This window comes from Mirounga angustirostris, unplaced genomic scaffold (genome assembly GCF_029215605.1).
Source record: "Mirounga angustirostris isolate CCGP_5_RB_7025 unplaced genomic scaffold, mMirAng1.0.hap1 SCAF_10, whole genome shotgun sequence".
Classification (NCBI taxonomy): Eukaryota; Metazoa; Chordata; class Mammalia; order Carnivora; family Phocidae; genus Mirounga; species Mirounga angustirostris.
The window spans coordinates 64,547,141-64,563,351 of NW_026991718.1; the positions used below are offsets into that span (position 1 = coordinate 64,547,141).

Genomic DNA, 16,211 nt, shown 5'->3' on the forward strand with positions numbered 1-16,211 from the left:
TCAAGTACACAACCTAACCCTACACCTAAAGGAGCTGGAGAAAGAACAGCAAATAAAGCCTAAACCCAGCAGGAGAAGAGAAATAATAAAGATCAGGGTAGAAATCAATGAAATAGAAACCCAAAGAACAGTAGAACAGATCAACAAAACCAGGAGCTGGTTCTTTGAAAAAATTAATAAGATTGATAAACCCCTGGCCAGACTTGACCCAAAAAAATAAAATCATGAATGAAAGAGAGATCACAACCAACACCAAAGAAATACAAACAATTATAAGAACATATTATGAGCAACTATATGTCAGCAAATAAGACAGTCTGGAAGAAATGGATGCATTCCTAGAGATGTATCAACTACCAAAACTGAACCAAGAAGAAACAAAACCTGAACAGACCTATAACCACTAAGGAAACTGAAGCAGTCATCAAAAATCTCCCAACAAACAAGAACCCAGGGCCAGATTGCTTCCCAGGGGAATTCTACCACACATTTAAAGAATTCATACCTATTCTTCTGAAATTGTTCCAAAAAATAGAAATGGAAGGTAAAACTTACAAACTTGTTTTATGAGGCCACCATTACCTTGATCCCAAAACCAGACAAAGACCCCATCAAAAAGGAGAATTACAGACCAATATCCCTGATGAACATGGATGCAAAAATTCTCACCAAAATACTAGCCAGTAGGATCCAACAGTCCATTAAAAGGATTATTCACCACGACCAAGTGGGATTTATTCCTGGGCTGCAAGGTTGGTTCAACATCCGCAAATCAATCAGTGTGATACAATACATTAATAAAAGAAAGAACAAGAACCATATGATCCTCTCAATAGATGCAGAAAAAGTATTTGACAAAGTACAGCATCCTTTCTTGATCAAAACTCTTCAGAGCATAGGGATAGAGGGTACATACCTCAATATCATAAAAGCCATCTATGAAAAACCCACAGTGAATATCATTCTCAACGGGGAAAAACTGAGAGCTTTCCCCCTAAGGTCAGGAACATGGCAGGGATGTCCACTATCACCACTGCTATTCAACATAGTACTAGAAGTCCTAGCCACAGCAATCAGACAACAAAAAAGAATAAAAGGCATTCGAATCGGCAAAGAAGAAGTCAAACTCTCACTCTTTGCAGATGATATACTTTACGTGGAAAACTCAAAAGACTCCACCCCAAAACTGCTAGAACTCATACAGGAATTCAGTCAAGTGGCAGGATATAAAATCAATGCACAGAAATCAGTGCCATTCCTATACATCAACAACAAGACAGAAGAAAGGGAAATTAAGGAGTCAATCCCGTTTACAACTGCACCCAAAACCATAAGGTACCTAGGAATAAATTTAACCAAAGAGGCAAAGGATCTGTACTCAGAAAACTATAAAATACTCATGAAAGAAATTGAGGAAGACACAAAGAAATGGAAAAACATTCCATGCTTACGGATTGGAAGAACAAATATTGTGAAGATGTCAATGCTACCCAGAGCAATCTACATATTTAATGCAATCCCTATCAAAATACCATCAACTTTTTTCAAAGAAATGGAACAAATAATCCTAAAATTTGTATGGAACCAGAAAAGACCCTCAATAGCCAGAGGAATGTTGAAAAAGAAAAGCTGGTGGCATCACAATGCCGGACTTCAAGCTCTATTACAAAGCTGTCATCATCAAGACAGTATGGTACTGGCACATAAACAGACACACAGATCAATGGAACAAAATAGAGAGCCCAGAAATGGACCCTCAACTCTATGGTCAACTAATCTTTGACAAAGCAGGAAAGAATGTCCAATGGAAAAAAGACAGTCTCTTCAACAAATGGTGTGGGGAAAATTGGACAGCCACGTGCAGAAGAATGAAACTGGACCATTTCTTTACACCACACACAAAAAATAGACTCCAAATGGTTGAAAGACCTAAATGTGAGACAGGAGTCCATTAAAATCCTAAAGAAGAACACAGGCAGCAACCTCTTCGACCTCAGCCGCAGCAACTTCTTCCTAGAAACATCGCCAAAGGCAAGGGAAGCAAGGGCAAAAATGAACTATTGGGACTTCATCAAGATAAAAAGCTTTTGCAAAGCAAACAGTCAACAAAACCAAAAGACAACCGACAGAATGGGAGAAGATATTTGCAAATGACATATCAGATAAAGGGCTAGTATCCAAAATCTATAAAGAACTTATCAAACTCAACATCCAAAGAACAAATAATCCAATCAAGAAATGGGCAGAAGACATCCAAATGGCCAACAGACACATGAAAAAGCGCTCAACATTGCTTGGCATCAGGGAAATCCAAATCAAAACCTCAATGAGATACCACCTCACACACCAGTCAGAACGGCTAAAATTAACAAGTCAGGAAACAACAGATGTTGGCAGGGATGCCGAGAAAGGGGAACCCTCCTACACTGTTGGTGGGAATGCAAGCTGGTGCAGCCACTCTGGAAAATAGTATAGAGGTTCCTCAAAAAGTTGAAAATAGAGCTACCCTATGACCCAGCATTTTCACTACTGGGTATTTACCCCCAAAGATACAAATGTAGGGATCCAAAGGGGTATGTGCACCCTGATGTTTATAGCAGCAATGTCCACAATAGCCAAACTATGGTGGGGGGTGGGAGGGATGTGGTGGCTGAGTGATAGATTTTGGGGAGGGTCTGTGCTACTGTGAGTGCTGTGAATTGTGTAAGACTGTTGAATCACAGACCTGTACCTCTGAAACAAATAATACATTATACATTAAAAAAAGAAGAAGAAGAAGAAGAAGATAGTAGGAAGGGCAAAATGAAGGGGGAATTCGGAGGGGGAGACGAACCATGAGAGACTATGGACTCTGAGAAACAAACTGAGGGTTCTAGAGGGGAGGGGGGTGAGGGGATGGGTTAGCCTGGTGATGGGTATTAAAGAGGGCATGTATTGAATGGAGCAATGGGTGTTACACGCAAACAATGAATCATTGAACACTACAAAAAAAAAAAAAAAAAAAGCTTTGGGGTTAAGCATTTTCCTACTCAGGGGTTCTCTAGGAAAAGTATGTCAAGTAATAGCACAAACTATATAGTACTCAAAATATCTGTATGGTCATATGTGGACTAAAAATTTCCATCTTTGTTTACAAAAAAAAAAGAATATGCAATCCTTTTATAAATCTGCAAAATATTTGTATATTCATGACTCATAAATAGCTCATAAATACTAAAAATTTAGTTGGTGAAATATTTTTTTAAATATGTATATTTTATATATAGTGTGTAAAATAGTATGGTAGGCACATTTTCTGAAATACTGAAGATTAATTGAAAATGACATTAAATATAAACTACATGCTTTGTACATTTGATTTTTCTTTAATAGTGACAAAAATCTTTCTTTCTCACTTGCCTTCTGTTTAAAACATAAGCTTGGGGCGCCTGGGTGGCTCAGTAGATTAAGTGTCCAACCCTTGATCTCAGGGTCGTGAGTTCAAGCCCTGCATTGGGTTCCCCACTGGGCATGGAGCCTAGTTTAAAAAAAAAAAAGAGTAAGCTTTAATTATAGCATTTCAAAATTGTAATTTTTTTAAGTTTTCTCTTTTCTTAAAGGGACTCCCAACTACTACTGGGAGAAAAATGAAGCTAGTTCTTAAATTCTAGAGACCAGTGGTTCCACAAAATGACAGTATAGCCCACTAATCACAAACCACCAAAAAGATTCCATTTCCACTTAAACCAAGATCTCACACTTTATGTCTGAACTTATATTTTTGTCTTCATTCAAATCTTGGTAGTTTTCCCTACTCTCCATGAAGTTACTTCTAAAAGTGCAGTTATATGCTAAAAACACTATAATGACTAAAATTGAAGTGCCCATCTTTGGTAGTTAGTGCAATGCGGGTACTTACAAGACCCTTCCCTTCATATTCTTTGTTACTGACACTCCCCTGCCCATACATTACAGTTTTTATGCAATAATTTTTTCATCTCTTACAGAATATTTTATATTTGTAGATCGAAGATAGTAGGGTAAATATCAGCATCTTTCTTAGTTCAAGTCTGCCAAGCATAGTATTCATTAATTCAACACTATGTTCCAGACACTATAAAGTGTGCAAGGAATGCATTGGTAAACAAAACATCAAGTTCCAAAGTTCACATTCTAGTGGATGGAAACTAACAGTAAAGTATATAGCATGTCAGGTGGTAGTAGGTTTTTTAAAGAAAAACAACTGGGTAAAGGGATAAAATGATCAAGAAAAGGTACTATTTTAGATAAAATGATCCAGAATGGCCTAAGTAGGTAACATTTGAGCAAACACCTGAATGAAGTGGAGGAAGATGTGCAGCTATTCTGGAAGGAGAATTCCAAATGAAGGCACTAACAACTTCATATTCAGCTGGTATTTTATGTTTAGAATGGAGCAGCCTTTTCATTTTATAAACCAATTTAACAGTCTTCTACTCCGTAACCCTGTGCTTTTTCTTCACCAGAATTAGCAAATTTTATTAAAGAATACAAGTCAAGAGAAGGCTTGTACAGGTGATATTTTCAAAGCACTTAATCAGGCAAGAATATGCTTGGTTACTTGCAAAAAGAAGGTAGACAATGATGTTATCAACAGGCTTTTATAAAATTCTAGGCTCATGAGTTGAGACCAGGGTGTTAGGCAGTGTAATGGAAAAGTGAGAATATGTCCTGATATCAAGGGGCACAAACCAACATAAGCTAAAGCGATTGTGGGGGTGGGTAGGGATGCTCACAGGGCCATGAATTTATTTCACAGAAGCCAAGTCACACTCCCCGTGGCTGGGTGGCTCCAGGACTGTATATCATTATGAACAAAGGCCTTCTCTCTCTCTACCCTTCGCTTTGGAGTCTCCTGGCCTCCCATTTGTACTGTGCATACAACAGCTTATTCTTACATGCAAATGTTAATGTGATGTATCATACTGATTGATTTGCGGATGTTGACTATACTTGCATCCCTGAGATAAATCAACCTTGATCATGGTGTATGATCCTTTTAATGTACCATTGAATTTGGTTTGCTAATGTTTTTTTTTTAAAGATTTTATTTATTTATTTGACAGAGAGAGACACAGCGAGAGAGGGAACACAAGCAGGGGGAGTGGGAGAGGGAGAAGCGGGCTTCCCGCTGAGCAGGGAGCCCGATGCGGGGCTCGATCCCAGGACCCTGGGATCATGACCTGAGCCGAAGGCAGATGCTTAACGACTGAGCCACCCAGGCGCCCCTGGTTTGCTAGTATTTTGTTGAAGACTTTTGCATCCATGTTCATCAGGGTTATGGCCTGGCCTGTAATTTTCTTCTCTGTGGTGTCCTTGTCCGAGAAGGATAGGTATTATATCTTCCAATGTTTGGTAGAATTCACCAGTGAAGCCATCTGGTCCTGAACTTTTGTTGGGAGGTTTTTGATTACTCATTCAATCTCCTTGCTAGCAACTGGCTTATTCAGATTTTCTATTTCCTCAAGAGTCAGTCTTGGAAAATTGTATATTTCTAGGAATTTTTCCATTTCTTCCAGATTATCCAATTTGTTGGCATATAATTGTTAGTAGTGGTCTGTTACGGCCTTTTGTGTTTCCGTAGTATTAGTTGTAACTTCTTTCATTTTTTATTTATTTGAGCCCTGTCTTTTTTCATCAGTGAGCCTACCTAAAGGTTCATCAGTTTTGCTTATCTTCTCAAAGAACCGACTCTTCATTTCACTGACCTTTTCTGTTATCTTTTTAGTCTCTATTTCATTTATTTCCACTCTGATCTTTATTATATCCCTCCTTCTACTAACTCTGGGCTTCATTTCTTCTTTTTCTAGTTCTTTTAGGTATAGAGTAAGCCAGATCCACAGGCAGCAGCTTTCAAGGTATGTAAATATATAGTCTTGTGGGTCTCTAATCGTAAACCCTGCTGACTTTCAGCCCAAGAAATATGGAGTTATCACCAGGGCGACAACTGCTAAACTCCTGCTTCAGGCATATATAAGCGCCTTTCTGGGAGGCATCCGTGAACTGCTATATGGCCACGGGAGAGCACTAATATGATTATCTCCCTACCCATCCTCCCTTGGGGGCACCTCTGTAGCCTATGAATATATGGCAAACCTGAATCCTGCCCCTCAGGGTGAAGCTCCAGGACAAGAAAATATGCCCTTCTCAAATGAACTCTGGGGGTATGTTTCAGTCTGCTGGTTGTGCAGTGCCCTTGGGGTGGTAACCTGTGAAGGACTGAATATTTTAGGCCCAGGGGGTCCAAAATAATCCCTCCTGGCCACCAGCGCCAGGCGCTCAAGGGGTGTCCCTTGTGTGGGCTGCACATGCCCACTGGTTGGCATGGTAGACCATTGGGGCAGGGTACTCAGCTGGAGCAAGATAGGCCTGGGCTGTGATGGGAGCAGGACACTTCTACCTGAGCTAGCAGGCTGGGGCGGGGGGGGTGGGTTGCAAAAATGGTGTCTGCCAACACCTCTCTCCCCAGAGAGTCCCAACAGGTTCCTGTCTCTCTGGCAGATGCTGTAAGATTAGCAAAAGAGTTTCCTAAGCATATGGTCTAGGCGTCTTTCAGACTTACTTTTGTGCTGGGTCCTGGGATGAATGGGTCTATGCATGAGTCCTTTAAGAGTGGATATTCCATTCCCTAAAGCCCTATGGTTTTAAGCCCTGTTGGTTTTCAAGGCCTCGGGGGCTCATCTCTCTGATGCAGTTCCAAAGGGCTGGGGTGCCTGGTATGGAGCAAAAACCCCTCATTCCTCATGGATAAGCCCTGTATTATGAGATTCCTCCCAAATGTTGGTCTCTAGGCCTAGGGTTGGGTTTCTTGAAAGACCATGTATTGCCTCTCCTACCCATCTCAATGAGGCCCTTTTATCCTTTGTTCTAGAGATGTTTCATACATAGCTGTAGCTTTGTCGTGTTCATGGGAGGAGGTGAGTTTAGGATCCCTGTTATGTTACCATCTTGAAGTCCTCCCGATAAATTGTCTTAATAAAATACTGACAACAGCTATTAGGACCAAGTAGATCTGTGGAAATGCAGGGATGGTAAGAATAAGAATACAATTCATTATAAAGATTTTACAAGAGAAAAACTATATGATCACCAGATACAGAAGAGGCAATTTATAAAATTTCCAAGAATGTTTAAAATATTAGGAAATGTCTTTAACTCGGTAAGTGTTATCAGAAAGAAATTAAGAACTTGTATACAACCCTGGGGACATGGCTATTAAAGTCAGGAACAGAATGAGAATCACCACTATTACTCTCATCAGTGTTCTCAGGTCCTAACCAACAAGATAAGATTAAAAGGAGGTTGAGGAGAAGAAAAACAAATGCAGATGTTCTTCTTAAAAACACTTTCAACTGGTACAAAACAATTAGTTAGAACTAATAAGTGAGCAATAACCATATGGGTATGCCAAAATAAATAGGTATCTTCTCTAGGAGTCAAAAGCTGCCATGGTATAAGCTCATTTCCTCTCACTTTTTCCAGGCTTCCAAGAGCTAGCTTAGCAGTAAATCTGCCCCATCCTGTTGGGTCCTGGCCAAGGTTAAATCTTCTGTTCCAAGGGTATCCCAAATCAATGAAATCTTGAGTAGTGGTTGATCAAGGACCCCCAAAGTCCAATCCTAAGAGTACTTCTCTGGCTCCTTGGTAGTACATGCTAGATTATTATTTCAATTCCTTCAGTGTGTAATCTCTTTGCTCCCTAGGCCCAGCAGTTCCTAGGCGGATTATGCTGAGATTTAACCCTAGCTATCACAACCTCTCAGCTAGGATAAGAAATGAGAGCAACTATGGAAGAGGTCTTTTTGCAAGGGGAGGGAATTGTTACCTCTTATAGGAAGCATGTGCCACTTCTGCAATCCCTGAGGGTTCAGGGGTATCTGCAGAACCAACATCTTCACAGGTACCCCCATCCCATATTTCAAGCCTCAGGATTACCCAACCTAGGACCCTAACTGCATAGCAGCCCCCCTTAAGCTGAACATTCAAATATCTTTAGAGCTCTGTAACTCCGTCAAATCCCATGTCTGTTCTTCCATTGCAGGAAATAAGGACCTTTTTTTGAAGCCCACTCTCCCTCTGCAAGGCAGTAGTACAACTTAATTGGCCAGCTCTGCTATCCTTGTAGGCACTGTTTTCCCCATATTTTTCAAATGCTTGAATCACTGTATAGACAACATTGCCCTCTTATGGGATGTTTTCCTAGGTCACTACTGGTCAAATCAGTAGTCAAGTGACCACCTTGTGCCAAGGACTGAGTAAACTATTCCCCAAATCCCATCTTACTGCCTGATTTCTTATACTACGCCCTGTACCACCTATGTCAGTTCTGGCCCTCAAAGATACAGTTGCCACAAAGGGATTAAACATGTAAGATACTGACTAGAGGAAATGTCTGTGAATGATAAAACAGACAGGCTCAGGAATTGACAGTGACAGCCTACAGACCATAGTACAAGTTTGACCTCTATAAAAGAGGGAAGGTAAGGAAATACTGGGTGGAAAGAGCTTCAAACTACAGTGTAGTTCCAAGAAAGTCTCATCCAGACTGCTACGAAGTTCCCCAACCCAATGTTGCCCATTGAAGGAGTTCTGCACTAGATAGTAAAAGATAAGTATAGTACCAGTGCTATGCTCAGTTAATGGCTGGGAGCAGCTTGAGGTCTTTATGACTTCAGCGCAAATGCAATGGTGGATCCAAAGGGGTAGCAGCTGGCTATCAGTCAAGTATGTTCCCCAGAGTAGGTTCTCTTGAAGGAGATCTAAATGGTGCACTGATATGGCCACCACATCAACCAAATACCAAAACAAATAATAAAACTATAGCAATTAAAACTGTCATACTACAGTTGACCAACTAAAACAATGAAAACAGAGTAGTGAGTTTAGACTCAAATCCACACACGTGTATGTATATGTGTCTGTAGATTTACTAAAGACTATGACTAAAATAGCATTTCAAATTATTTCATATATAAATGATATTACAAGTGGCTCTCCATTTGGAGGAAACATTTTAAATTGGCACTTACTTCACATATACAAAAAAAATCCAAGGGAAATATAGAACTAAACATTAAAAAAACATAAAAACATGTTAGAATACCTTTGTCAAAAATGCAAAATTAATCACAGTTAAATATTTTTTTAAAGTATAGAGTCCAAAGGACAAACATAGTAAAAGAGACAATATCAGACAAAAGATTTTAACAAATGTCATTTGCATGGCAAGCAGATGGTAGAGCACTAGCGGACCTTAGCAGAACAGAGGAAGTTACGACCTAACTGGCCACAGAGGTGATCAGAGAAGAGAACTAATTATCTCTCCACCAAATCAGAAAGGATCAGGGCTCAGAATATGAGGACAGGGTCAAAGTCTATATAGAGAGGGACTACACAACTGGATCCCCTTCCCAATCCCACATAACCAAAGGACTACCATCTCCCTCCACACACACTCATACCCATACAAGCCCTTTGAACACTGCCGCCACGACCACCACCTCAGGAGACTGAGATTTATTTTATAGGAGAGACTTTGATTTGGAGACACTAGTCACAGTAGTGGGAAATTGTGAAAAAAGGTTCAAAAGGAGTGCTTAAGTGAAAGCTTAAATACCAAACAGATGAAGGACCTCTTGCCTCCTTCCTCTGCCTTTACTCTGTCAGAGTATGAGGGAATATCTGGAGAAACTACACTCATCCAGAGAAAAGACTTCTAAAAACATTTGGTAAGGTGAATGGGAGGGGCTGTGATTGAAAAAGAAAATCACCCCCAGGGAAAATCACCCCAACAGTCCATAGCCTTGCTCTTCAGAGTAGAGAGCCAGCCAGAGTTTGGAAGAGGCCAAACCATGGAGAGCTTTGTATGCCATTCTAAAGAACTTTATCCTACAAGAAATCAGAAACTGTTGAATGATGCAAAAACAATATAATATGATCAAATTTGTTTCAAACTATCATTCAGTAATGTATCAAGAATTGACTAGTTAGATAGAAACTAGAGATACCAATCGGGAGCTTTCAAAGATGTAATTTAATCTCAGTTGATTTGATAAGGTAGTTATTAAATTACTTGCTAGGGAGAATGTCAAATTGAGTAGTAAACTTCTAACTTTCAACAGTTATTGAGTACCTGCTATGTTCCACATCCTCTGCTAGGCACTAGAGATAAAATGGTGAGAAAAAACAGTTCCCTGAACTCACAGAAATTTGTCACCTAGATGTAGAGACAGTTATTAATCAGAAATCATACAAATAAAAATAAGTAAAAATTTAAAAAAAGAAATCAACAAATAAACCTAAAGCTACAAGTATGACAAATGCTTCCATTGTAATGGAAGGGTGCATGGTGCTGTAACAAGATAAAACTGATACTCTGGTTGTCTTCCTACATTTCTTTTACCGTATCACATGGTGTAATATCTGTGGGATTTGGGTGGGATTAACCCCAGGCTCCAATGACAGGCCCTGATTTGCCTCAGCCAATCAGTGCTTGACATTCCCTAGACCTCAGATCTCTGGGTTCAAGTGTAGGCATGTGGACCTATATTAGTCTAATCACAATGCAACTGGGAATACGTGAAGAAACTCTTTTTTGCTGTGAATGCAGACTCTGGAACCTTGGGAGCTCTTGGCCACTATCTTAAGATACAAAAGGAGTCAGCCTTAGTATGAATTTGACAGAGCAGAATACAGAATTGAGAGGCAGAAGGAAATCAAGTTCTCACTGATACTGTCAAGTCAATCAAATCTACCCGAGGTTCCTCTTTATCTCCCGATTTTCCTTCATATGAGCCAATAAATTATCTTATCATTTAAACCACTTTGAATTGGGTTTTTTGGTACTTGTAATATTCCAAGGGGATATTGTCTAGACAGGGGAGTCAGAAGGGTCCTTTATGAAAGCGATAACTGTGGCAACATCTGAAGGATAAAGCAAGAATTGCCATGATATGACTGGAGTCACATCAGACAAAAAAGTGTCAATTTTAACTTAGATCAAGTAAGACAAGTTGAAAAATGTCCACTGGCATTATTAACATAGATATCTTAAGTTAGTTTGTAAAGAGCCTTATGATGAGAGCAAGGTGCTGGGGCGGGCAGTGTGACGGAAACCAGAATGGGTTCAATTGAGGAGTAAGTGGGAGGTGAAGAAATGAAGGGAGTATAAACAACTTCAACCCTTAAATAGTTTGGTTGTAAAGGAGAAAAGAAATAGGAATGTGGCTAAGAGGATACAGGTTATCAGTTTTGATGGTTTACTTAAATGAAGAAGACTTAATCACCTTAAGGAAAAAAAATGAGTGAATATAGCAAAAAACTTTCATAAAAGCATTTTCATAAAAACATCTATCAGAAAGGGTGACATTTCAAGGGTATGAGTCAATGAAACAACAACCCAGTTTACCCTATAGAGATTAACAGGATATTTTTTTAAACCCTCAAGAATTAAAAAATGTAACATGCCTTCCAGGGACATTGGCAATGATGGTAGATAGTTTGAACTGTCACAGCTGGAAGAGAGGGTGCAATACTACTGGCACCTGATGGGTAAAAATAAGGGATGCTGCTAAACATCTTGTTTAGCACAGAACAATCTCTCACAACAAAGAATTACCCAGCCCAAAATGTTACTGGTGCTAATGCTGAAAAACCCTACTCTAGGAACTTAACATCAAGTAATTTGGAACACATGAAGTAATTTTGGTAAATCATTTATTATTTTAGGTTGGAAACTACTGGAAATGACACATATATACATAAATAGGAGATGGTTTAAATATACTAGGGTACATGTGTACAGCAATACGTATAGTATTCCATTATATATAGGTTTAAAGACACTGGTTTCTTTATTATTCCTCTCACTACAGCCTCATGGCTTTGTATTTGCTTTTCTGTTTTCTCATGCTCTCTTCCCTTGGGGAAATGTATGGCTGCCTGCCTGCCTCAGAGGCCTTCCTCAATGACACCATTACCTTTCCCAAGCTCACTAACCTTTTGCTACTTTTATTTTTTGGTATTAATATTTATCAGTATCAGGCATGTGTTTGTTTATTGTCTTCCTATACTAGAATGTAAGCTCCATGAGAAGAGGGACCTTTTCTATTTATTCACCGTATAGAACAGTGTCTAACACATAGTTTATGCTCAACCAATATTTGAATGATTGAGTAAATGCAGGAAATAACTCTTATTTCCCAATTTTGTCCAGAGTTAGTTCTATTTGTAGGACATTAACCTCAACACATATAGTGTTAAACTGACTTCTGTATAGTTTTCATTCCTTTAAGTTACATATAACTTACCTGTAAGTTCTTTGAGGGCAGCAACATTTGACTTTGTTCACCCTGTCCCCTCAGCCTTGAACACCTTCCCAAGCCAAAGTGCAAACTCCCACTTAGGGATCCTCTAACACCAGTTCAAAACTTAATCTGTGAAGCTTTTTCTGACCCAAGACAGAAAGGTTATTTTCTCTGGGCTCAAAATGCATTTGTCCACATCAATCACGGCAATTAATGGGCTCTATTATTACATATAACTACCTAATTCAAGAATATTTTCTGAGATCCTCTATAGATTTTTTAAAAATGCGATGTATCCAGATTTTGAAATTATAATTTATTTTTTATCAGGCGCCTGTTCTATGTAAGACGTCTCACGTTTTTAGTGCATCGCCGAAGGCTGTGCACACATACGATCTAGTCAAAACAAAAGCACGTTTTGACGAAACCCCTGAGAAGTAATGACTACAACCCCCAAGATGCGCTGCAGGGTCAACGCGTGCGTCGCGTCTGTTTTCACCTTTCAGACTAATGAGTGGAAAGAACTGACGACAGAACAAGCTGAGAATGTCTTTAAAAATGAAAAGTATTCTATCAAGAACGAACGAGCACTGAAATAAACGACTGCCCAGCACACGACTGGTATCCACCGGGCAACATTTGACAATTAATATGATGTTTGACAACGTGAATGTCCAGAGAATTCCTCCTTCGCTTATTCAGCGCAGAACACCTCCCGATAGATAACGCAAAAAATGCTCGTAAGAGAAACTCAAAAATATCAAAACAATGCTCTTAGATACGTTAGGCAGGTAGGTCCCCTCCACTTCCCTTAACTTCTCTGAAGACTTCTTTTCCGAGGCTACAAACACGGGAAGAGCACTGCATTTCCTGAAGTGGAAAGTATGCTTTTCAATTGCCAGCTACCAAATGCCTAACAGTGAAACGCTTTGGCGGGAAATAGGAATTTGTCAACACACTAATGTACCACATTATAATCGCCTGGTGGTCCACAGAACACTTCCTGAGATGTTTAACAGATTCTACAACGAGTTTTAGCGGGTTTCGGGTCCCCGTAACTTACAGGGCTCAAAGTTCCTACGTATTCACGGCAAGAATTTTAAGTTATTTTTCTCCCATAGGCTGACAGAGTCAGCTTCCATTAGGAGTGCGAGCACATTTCCTTCCTTTTTGCTCAAGGTTAGTCCCGTCCAAGGATGCGTACCTCCCAGGTATGCTTTACTTTTTCCTCAGAGCTGGGTCCCACGGCTCGTCACACCCCAGGTGCAGCCAGCAACCTCTCAAAGGAAAATCCAAGACCCCTCTCGCTGCCGGCTCAGAAAGGAATCTCGCGGCACCAGACGGGACAGGGAACTCGCGAGAACCGACCACCCCGCGGAGATCCCGCGCCAGCAGGCGGGACCGAGAGTAGAGGAAGTCGCTCTTAGACCCTCCCACATAGGTCCAGTACCCGCCTCGCGAGAACACCGAACACTGCCGGCTGGGGAAGCGCGTGCGGAACGCAGAGGCGTCGCGCATTGGGCTCGTCGGCCGCCGTAGCCCCTGCTAGGACAGCCCGTGCGAGCCTGCTGGAGGAGGAAGAGAAAGGCAGAGAGAATCGGGTTACAAGATGGCGGATCTGTAGTAGTTACGGCGGCGGCGGCGGCGGGAGAGCGAGCTCTGGGGGGCAAAGGGAGGGGAGGGTGGGTGTGTGCGGGGGTGAAGTGAGAGGTTACCGGGACTCTGGGCGGAGGGGTCTCGGTGACTCTTGTTGCCCCTTCCCGCGACTGAACCTTGGGAGCCATGGTGAACTCGGGCCTCTCCGGAGCCGCCGCCGCCGCTGCCGCCACCGCCGCAACCGTCTCTCAAGAGTGAGGGGCGCGGACGAGGTGAGCGAGGAGGCGGCGGCCGGGGCGGTGGGGACAGCAGCCACCATGTCGGATACGCGGCGGCGAGTGAAGGTCTATACCCTCAACGAAGACCGTCAATGGGACGACCGAGGCACCGGGCATGTCTCCTCCACTTATGTGGAGGAGCTCAAGGGGATGTCGCTGCTGGTTCGGGCTGAGTCCGACGGTAAGGTTATTGGAACATAGGATAGGGGACAATCAGTGCCTCCGGTTTGGGCATAGCCCTGGTGTTTAGGCTCTGGGCCGGGTACTGTTACTACCACGTCTTGGGACAACGCTTTGGTTTTGTGCCTGCACTTCAGTACGGTAAAAACAAACTACTTTGTCCGGTTTTACTCTCAGTCAAACGTTGATTCTGTTCCCCCGCCTCCTATGCCTATTAAGGATTTGACCCCTTCCTCTCCAGTCTCGCCTTTGAAATGGAGAGAGAAGTGCGAACGGAGGAAGTAATGAGAGACAAGAGTAGTTTTATTCTCGTCCTAGGGAGCTGACCCTCCCCCTCCCTTCATTTTTTGTTTTCTTATCCATTATATGTCTGTTTCAAAAAGCTTAGTGAAACTTCACTGAGTGGGTTGTTTGTTTTTTTTTTTAAACCCATTTTACTAACCTGCCCGGTTTGCCCCAGGCGACAGGTGCTGGGGAAAACCAAAAGGTACCTTTTCCTGCGATTATTGCAGACTGTTGCCACGATACATGCACGCACAAGCATATCTATAGTCTGGGATCCCCCCAGGCTGCCTTTGTAGAGGTTGCCATGAAAAAGTGGGTACTTTACAACCTAAACAAGTTAGGACACCAGAAGAGATTGTAAACTTGTATCCGTTGGTAAATGTACGAGTCATGTGTGAAGAATTTTTAAATTATAAAATGTAGAGCATAATTAAAACCTTTCTCACTGTAATTTGAACACCTCGATTTGAGCAATTATGTGCCGATAATAGAAAAATAACAATCTTAGATTTATTCTTGTATTTTGTACTCTTGCACTTTCCCTTTTATTTTAAATAGTTATGGGCATTTATTTCTATATGAAGTGTCCTTCAGTATGTTAGGGAGAAAAGGATAAAGGCAGTTCTGTAATTTGTGTACTAAGTACTTAGATTCCTGTTGTGGTCCTTTGTAATCTGTTTTGTTAAACTGGAAATGCAATAAAATAACTTTGTTAAAAAGAGCTTGGCTTCAAGTAGTCATTTAGATCTTAAAATTTTCATTTCAATAAAACTTTAATAGACATCTAGTCTCCTTATATTTTGGGTCTGAATGTTGATCTTAGGTGGATTTTTTTCCTTTAAGGGTATATGGGGGATAAGATGGTGTGTTCTGTATGAAGCCCAGATCTGAAGAGAAAAACGTGAATCAGAATACATTTGATTACTTCACATGTCTAGCTAGGGAAGGAGAACAAGTTTGTTTTTTTAAAGTAATATTCAGATATTTTATTCAGAATTTTACGAATTGAAACTTATAAATATTATTTTTTATCTTTCAGGATCACTACTCTTGGAATCAAAGATAAATCCAAACACTGCATATCAGAAACAACAGGCAAGTAGTTGTTTATCTTTAATTTGAAAGACTTCATCTGTGATCAAGGAAGTATTAATCTGACAAACATGGGAAAGCTTTCCTCACAAGAAAAAACATGTTTGGTAAACAGAGTTACACATTCTATGTTTTTTCCTGTAGGTCAAAAGTTTCAAACTAAAAAGTGAAAGTTTTTGTACTGGCAGTAATTTATTATCTTTGAATTGAGCCACTGTTAGTTTATGTTAGAATACAGTGTATTCATTAGTCTTACTTAACTACGGATAGCCAGATATCTTATACTCTGTATACTAAGCCTTTTATTCTCAATCACATTTAAAGGAAATGACATAAAAGAAAATTCAAAGGGGTACTCTTTAAAGCAAGGAAAGCCTGTTTGTGGTGTGAAATTCGATCCTTTGTTGAAAGCAAAGGTAGAGTTTTTGAAGTAGAAGCATTTAAATCCTGTTCTTTA

The 16,211-nt window shown here is 40.6% G+C and overlaps 1 protein-coding gene and 1 long non-coding RNA gene across 9 annotated transcripts in view; one reads left to right on the top strand and one right to left on the bottom strand.

Annotated features, from left to right (window-relative positions):
• Window positions 1-13,903, bottom strand: part of LOC123851291 (uncharacterized) — a 104,273-nt gene extending 90,370 nt beyond the window's left edge. Inside the window, exon 1 of one of the 5 annotated variants that reach the window (XR_006792525.3) lies at window positions 13,528-13,903. This is a non-coding gene — a long non-coding RNA (uncharacterized LOC123851291). The remainder of the gene's footprint in view (window positions 1-13,527) is intronic. The other 4 variants (XR_008506894.2, XR_010405690.1, XR_006792527.3 and 1 more) reach the window with 4 other exon arrangements.
• A 103-nt stretch (window positions 13,904-14,006) lies between these two features.
• PPP4R3B (protein phosphatase 4 regulatory subunit 3B) overlaps window positions 14,007-16,211 on the top strand; it is a 63,924-nt gene continuing 61,719 nt past the window's right edge. For 2 of the 4 annotated variants that reach the window (XM_045884967.3, XM_045884969.3), the window contains exons 1-2: window positions 14,009-14,378; window positions 15,702-15,757. In XM_045884967.3, coding sequence (XP_045740923.1) covers window positions 14,237-14,378; window positions 15,702-15,757 — 198 coding nt within the window. In that variant the 5' untranslated portion in view covers window positions 14,009-14,236. Of the gene's footprint in view, window positions 14,379-15,701; window positions 15,758-16,211 lie in introns of all 4 variants that reach the window. The other 2 variants (XM_045884968.3, XM_064572490.1) reach the window with 2 other exon arrangements.